Source organism: Semicossyphus pulcher, unplaced genomic scaffold, assembly GCF_022749685.1.
Source record: "Semicossyphus pulcher isolate SPU_LCO1_2020_fin unplaced genomic scaffold, fSemPul1.0.p SCAF_2, whole genome shotgun sequence".
Lineage (NCBI taxonomy): Eukaryota > Metazoa > Chordata > Actinopteri > Labriformes > Labridae > Semicossyphus > Semicossyphus pulcher.
This window is the reverse complement of record NW_027211693.1, coordinates 27,666,955-27,673,564: the sequence shown is the minus strand read 5'-3', so window position 1 is coordinate 27,673,564 and position 6,610 is coordinate 27,666,955. Positions and strand designations below refer to the sequence as shown.

At 42.5% G+C, this 6,610-nt stretch overlaps 1 protein-coding gene across 1 annotated transcript; it reads left to right on the top strand.

The window, feature by feature from the left end:
* The first annotated feature begins 245 nt into the window (after nucleotides 1–245).
* On the top strand, nucleotides 246–6,048 carry pdgfrl (platelet-derived growth factor receptor-like). Its single transcript, XM_069670127.1, has 6 exons — nucleotides 246–486; nucleotides 1,193–1,466; nucleotides 1,551–1,702; nucleotides 3,215–3,508; nucleotides 4,280–4,416; nucleotides 5,700–6,048. Exons 1-6 carry the CDS (start codon nucleotides 432–434, stop codon nucleotides 5,883–5,885), a joined length of 1,098 nt encoding a protein of 365 aa, XP_069526228.1. The 5' UTR covers nucleotides 246–431; the 3' UTR covers nucleotides 5,886–6,048.
* Nucleotides 6,049–6,610: the final 562 nt, after the last annotated feature.

The window sequence follows — 6,610 nt, the reverse complement described above, 5'->3', positions numbered from 1 at the left end:
AGAAGTGTTTTTTTGTTTCGTCGACAACACTTTAAAAGGAGTGTTTCCCATTTTTCAAGTAAGCATACTCACATGACCTTTTTGGTCAGGAGCATCAGGGACAGAGGCCACAAAGTGTTTCAGTGTGCATGTAGGCATGCACTGTAAGTTGAGGACCCTCTACAATGCACTATGATTCACACACAGGTCCAGCAGAGGGCTCTAGAGTCCATGTTTCTGCTCTCCAGCCCAGATGAGGGAGTAAACAGAGGGGTTCTGAAGTTATTTTCCTTTTTCCTCTCCGTCTGTGAGGAGGATGAGGCGAGAAATCTGAGCAGGGTATCTGGACCCTGTGGTTCCAACGAAGCTCCAAGCCGGACCTAGTCTTCTACTGAACCCCTCACCAATCCTCCCTGACCTCTCCAGCCCTCTGACTGTCCCGGCACAACAATATGAAGCTCTGGGTTGTGCTTTGCCTGGCGTTGCTCTGGGTGGAGCTCCAAAATGGTGAGTAGAATCTACGTCTCCACATCTGTCTTGTGGATTTATGAGTGAAGGAAAATCATCATCGTTTCATCTCGAGAACTTGGAGTGTAATTTAGGAGTAGTGGGACGATGAAATAATCTGAGGTTGCTGTAAATCTTTTTCAGATAAACACTTCATTCATTTGTCATTTTGTCTTTCCTCAGACACACACTGCAAAGGATCTATATTTTAATTTCACCTATTGCATCTAATGTGTAAATGCTTGCACAAGAGTTGCATGAAGTTTCTGCTAAGTGTTTCTGCAGACCAACTCAAACCAGCTGCATCAGAGGCACGCAACAGGCGTTTCTAATTAAACGGCTTTTACTGCTGACCTTTGCTTGGAGTTCTCATTAATGCTGTGCTGAAGAATTAAAAAACAAACCCTGAAAGATTCGTCCGACTCATTTTGTTCTGGTCTTTGGAGTTTGATGTGTTCTGTGTGAGGAATCCAGAGCGTGCAGCTGAAAGAGGGGCAGGGCTCTGGACATTTTGTGCCTGTAATAAGGCCTTTACACTTCCTGTGAAACTGTTGTCACAGCTGTGGGAAACAAACTGAACACAGTTTCTCTAAAGAAACAGTATCAGGTTATTTCATGACTGTTTTCTGTTATCTTTATTATTTTTGCTCCCCTTTCTTCTCCCCTCCTCACACACGCTCCGTCCTCTGTGTCTCTGTGTGTCCAGGGGACTGCCAACAAGTCAAGCGGAGGAAAGATGTAGGAGAGAACCGCATCCGGCCAGGGGGGAAACGAGTGAAGATGCGATACCCCAAACTGAAAGAAGGAGGAGGGAAAGGTCAGTCCCTGTTGACCCAGGTTTTAGATAAAGGTCGCTTCTTACGCCTGGGCCAGACCACAACTCTGACTCCTGGGAGGAACATGGAGCTGCGCTGCAAAGGAAACTCAATTGGATGGTCGTACCCAACCTACCTGGACACCTTCAACGACTCACGCCTCAGGTGCTGGCAGCAGACATCGGCTGTTTGTCATGCTATAAGTTGATGTGGATGTGAAAGTGTCATGTTTTTGTTTCCCGTCTCCAGCATCAAGCAGAGCGACAAATACAGTCAGCTGATCCTGACGTCGCCCTCTGCTGCTGACACAGGGCCTTACAGCTGCTGGGTGATCGTGTGTGATGGCACAGAGTGTGAGAAGGACCACGATCGCGCTCATGTCTCCTACATCTATTTCACAGGTGAGTCAAAAGCGTACAGAGCGCACTGGACTACATCTGCATTAAAAAATAAATAAATAAATAAGGGATATTTACCAAGAGTACATGCTGTTACTTATGACTTAAATTGCTGGTTATAATGAAATATAAAAACATTGATATGATCAATAAAGAGGCATTATCATGCAGAAATACAAAAAACATTTATATTCCAGGTTGAGAGTCCACCTTTAAATGTAGCAGAACTTTGTTTTAGCCTGAATGCTGCACTAATAACTGTTTCATACTAACCTTTAAAGGTATAATAAGTAGGATTTTTCATTGCATTTTGTCAACAACACATTCAAACTGGGGCCCTCCTCCTGGGCTCTTCGTCACCAGAAGCTCTCTCTCACACGCCCACCCTGCCGAGCTAACACTGACAGCATCACGGTTAGCTTTGCGCTAGCATACTAACCGCCGGTTAGCTTGTCCTACCCGGTTTGAGGCACCTACCTGTCCAACAGAAAGAAGGCCAAATCTGCATCACTCTTTCGCCATGTTTTTTTTTTGTTTTTTTTGTTTTTATAAACTTTATTTAACAGATATACTCAATACAGACGACAAGTGCTCATAAAGTGCTAAGAGAGTAATACATTTTCAGTTTTAAATTAAAGAAAGAAAGAAAGGATAATCAAAATTCAGATCAGATAAGATATAAAATACATAAGGAAAAAAAACCAAATGAAATCTCTTTCACCATGTTCGCCGGTCTGAATGGGGCCCAGTTGCTAATCTGAACCACTCCCACACTCACCTACACGCTGTGATTGGCTCAGGGAACCAATACAGTGCCCCTCCTGAAAACGTCCTGTGCAGAGCAAAACAACAGAATAGATGCAGAGGGAAGGGTCTCACAAGGGTCTGCACACACACTCACTAACACACATGTATAGAGGCCCATAAGTGATGATTTAGATTATATTTGTAAAAGTCTATATTTTATTTTTTTAGGACAATCCTACTTATTATACCTTAAAAGTTCCCAAGGAATCAAAAAGATATTTTTTATGCCTACTGTTACCATTATGCCTGCATTTGGCCCCCAAAGAAGACATATTGTAGGTAGGTAAGATTGTGTTAAAGACTTATCTGCACTTGGGGGCGTGTCCTAATTTTACATCCAGTGAAACGCTTTCTTGTATATTCATGTCCCTCCCTCATGACACACAGGAGCTATGAGATAGTGAGTGGTTTTGGGTCATCACTGTGATTGTGTTTAAATGTTCTCACCTTTGACACTATTAGCTTCTGTAACCACCAATCAATGTTCGTGACAAGTCCCTCCCTAGCTTGTTTGTACACATGTAGATATGCTAAATCAAATAGCACTCTGTTAGCCATTTTTAAGGAACACTTAGACACTTTGACACTTGTTGAAACTGTACTTAGGGACACATTAAAAATCTCATTGTGTGAGAAGCAAAGCTTTGATTCCTGATGAATGAGCTGGTTAATTATACGACTGTTTGATGCCACACATCTGTCCCTCAGACAAAGACAACCTCTTCGTCCCCTCGGCCATCCACTTTGAGATCGTGTACCTGCGCCCGGACAGGCCTGCTGTGGTGCCCTGTCGTGTGACCGATCCACAGGCCAATGTGTCCCTGCACAGAGAAGTCCCTCCAGAGGAGATTGCATCCAATGGGACCCTGGTGACCTATGACCCCACCAAGGGATTTGTCCTGCAGACCCCCAGCCTGGAGCATCAGGGGGTCTTCTACTGCAAGGCTGTGACCAAGGGCACTCCTCAGATCTCCACGAAGTACCAGCTGCTCTATGTAGAAGGTAGGGATCACTTTACTGCTACACAAAAAAACGTTCTTAACATCCTTTTGATTAAAAGTGCACCAGCCACCAAGAGAGGCATTTTCACTCAGTCATGAATCCAGTGCTGGTTACTTTGCTTTCATCAGCCTCCAGGAAAGGGTTGGATTTCAGAGTTGGAAATGTGGAGCACTGTCCGGATTTAGGAAATGGAAATTGTTTGTGCTTTAGTTGAAATGAAGCTGCAATGGCAACACAGGCAGATGGAAATATATAGTTTGGACTGGTGATGGGGGCTGTTTAAACACCATGAGGCTTTCATTTTTAAATGTCAAGTACATTTTAACGGTTAAGTTACTTCATCTAGAGTTTGTTTGAATCGACAGACATAACTGCATATTTGGTAACCTAGCAGTAGGCCACTTAGCCAGGTAGCTAGTTTCTAACAGTGAGTTCACACGGTTTCTAGTTCAACATGATACGCAGATGTTTAGCATGACAGGACTCAGTAGCCAACATTTACGACTTAGAAGGTGATCTACCAACCAGTTTGTTTGATACTGACCTTATAGCACATTCAAAACGTGTCAAATCAGTGGCAGCCATCTTGCCTGTTTCCATAAATAACTCGAGGACGCTTAAACCTGAGCTATATTAGCTAAACAGTTGCTAATTGATTGGCCTGCCCTGGCCATCTGAATGGGAGGGGGTCAGTCACATCTGTCAGCCGATAAAACTTGAGTGCGCAGATTTGTCTGGCTCCCAGGCTAGTTAACTGTCTCTTGTTAACAGTTCCCAGTGGGCCACCATTTGTGAGCCTCGAAGCTTTTCCGGAGTCTGTGAGAGGAGGCGACAACGTCAATGTAACGTGCACCGTGCTGGGGGAGCCAGAGGTGGACGTGAGCTTCACTTGGTCTTATCCTGGTCAGGTAAGAGGAACACTCAGCCTAAAACCAAAAGTCAAAACTGATTCAAGATAACAAACAGCCAGCAACTCGTGTTTTCTTTATTTTAATGTAATCTTTATCAGATATGTTGTCATTGGGGCGCAGGGTCTCATTCACAAGAAAAAACAACAGCGGAAAGAAAACTCAAAGTTACAGAGAGACAGGACAATCAAAACACTGACAATGCAGAACATAAATCATCAAATCAAAGAGAGCAGAACTGGCATGTGGTAGCCAGACTTTAAAATAAGACTAACAGGAACAAAACCCTACAGATTCTCTCTCCAGCTTTGGTAAAGGTACGTTAAAATCCCAGAGGTGAATCAAGCTAGACAGCTTCAGTTCCTGCTGTAAGGTGTTCCAGGTTAGAGCACAGTAGAGGAGACCTTTCTTTTTTTTTTTACCAAATTCTAAACAGACTGAGGGGATGGAAAGAGTAATGAAGCCTGAAAGTGTGGGCCATAGCAGCAGCAGCAGCAGCACCACTGTTTATGTTAGTGGATAAGTAGGTAGGCAGCAGTCCGAGGATGAATTTATAAATGAAGTTTTACATGTAACCTCAGTTTAATTATGCTGTCCCAACAGATAAATGTCTTTTTTATTAGAAGTATTTGATCAAAACCATACACTATAGAACAAGAGGTAGAACTCTGTTACTCACAGCAACATTTAAAATATAGAAGATATCACACACACGGTATTCTGACAGATCTATGGAGTATGAAGCGTGACAAGTTTGTATCATAATACTTGTGAATGCATTTTAAAACTATTTTTACTGTGCGCAATGTTCAGTTATGCGGTTAAGGATCTTTTAGAATTTCTCTTTTCATTTTATCATTCTCTTTTTTAATGGAGAGGGAAATTAACATAATGCACACAGTACAGTTGAGAGATGAGAGCAGCTTTGTCCTCAGGGGGTGCCAACATCAACACAAACCTAAAGTTCCTCACAGGAGCTTTAATGTTTTGCTATTCCATGAACTTATTTTCTGTAATACTGTTTTCATTCAGAAGATAAATAATGTGAGATAGAATAAAGTAGGTACAAACATTATAATGTACTTTGCAAATGTGCACAACGCAGAAAAGGTGCACAAACAGCATTCTGCACAGTGAAGCTCAAACAATAAGCAAAACATAATCTTAACTTAGGGGAAGACTCCAAGCTCTTGTTGATATTTCATCATCATCAACATCATTGTGAATGATCAATCCTTTCACTGCTCCAGTTGATACAACATCATGTTTTTTGTATTTCATAGGGCCGCCGTCCCGTCCACATCCAGACTTCCTGGCGGCTGGTTGACAGAGGTATGAGCCACACCACCCGGGTGTCCCAGAGCGTCATGACTGTAGAAGACATGGAGACCATTGACTTTGGAAACTACATCTGTAAAGCCAAGAACCAGCATGGTGAGACATTTGTGACAACCAACATCATCGCCTAATAGCTCCAGAAATGTAACCTATGTTGTGGTTATGTTCCATGTAAGTGTGGTGTTGAGATCTAAGTGTAACCAGATAAAATCAGAATGTATATACCTAAAGCGTTTGTGTATTTTTAGATTGTAGATTGTGTTACCTAATAAAGATTTGAGGTTTTCATTTTCAGAGCTTGAATCATGTTTGCAGCTGGAAAGCTTCCATCTCCTTACATGGAAAGGTGAATGCAACAATGCATAATGCCACTTGACACAGAAAAACAGTGACCAAAGAGATGCTTGAACAGCACAGATACCACACTTCCCTCTCCTTCTTTTGAAGTTGTGAGGAGAGGGTTAATTTTGCAGCACAACAATGAGCCCAAACATGAATCTAAATTCCAGGGAGGAGCAAGGCATACCTGCAGGGCTTTCTTATCCACAGTCACCGGACCTCCAATCTGCTGAACATCGCTGGATAAATCTGATAAGAAAAGACAAAATGGTTTCATAACATGCTTCACAAGATGCTCAGCAGGGTTTAAAATAAAGTCTTCAAAATAAGGGAAAGCTGTAATCACAGCACACGCTAATTTTATCAAATAGACATGTTCGTTTTGAAATTAGACGAACGAATGAAGAGTTTTACATTGTGAAGTCAGAGTTTCCGGGCTCTCTATGGCAAGGACAACACCCACACACTTTAAACCCTGGCACTGTTTAACTGGACACCTAATCAAACATCACTGAGT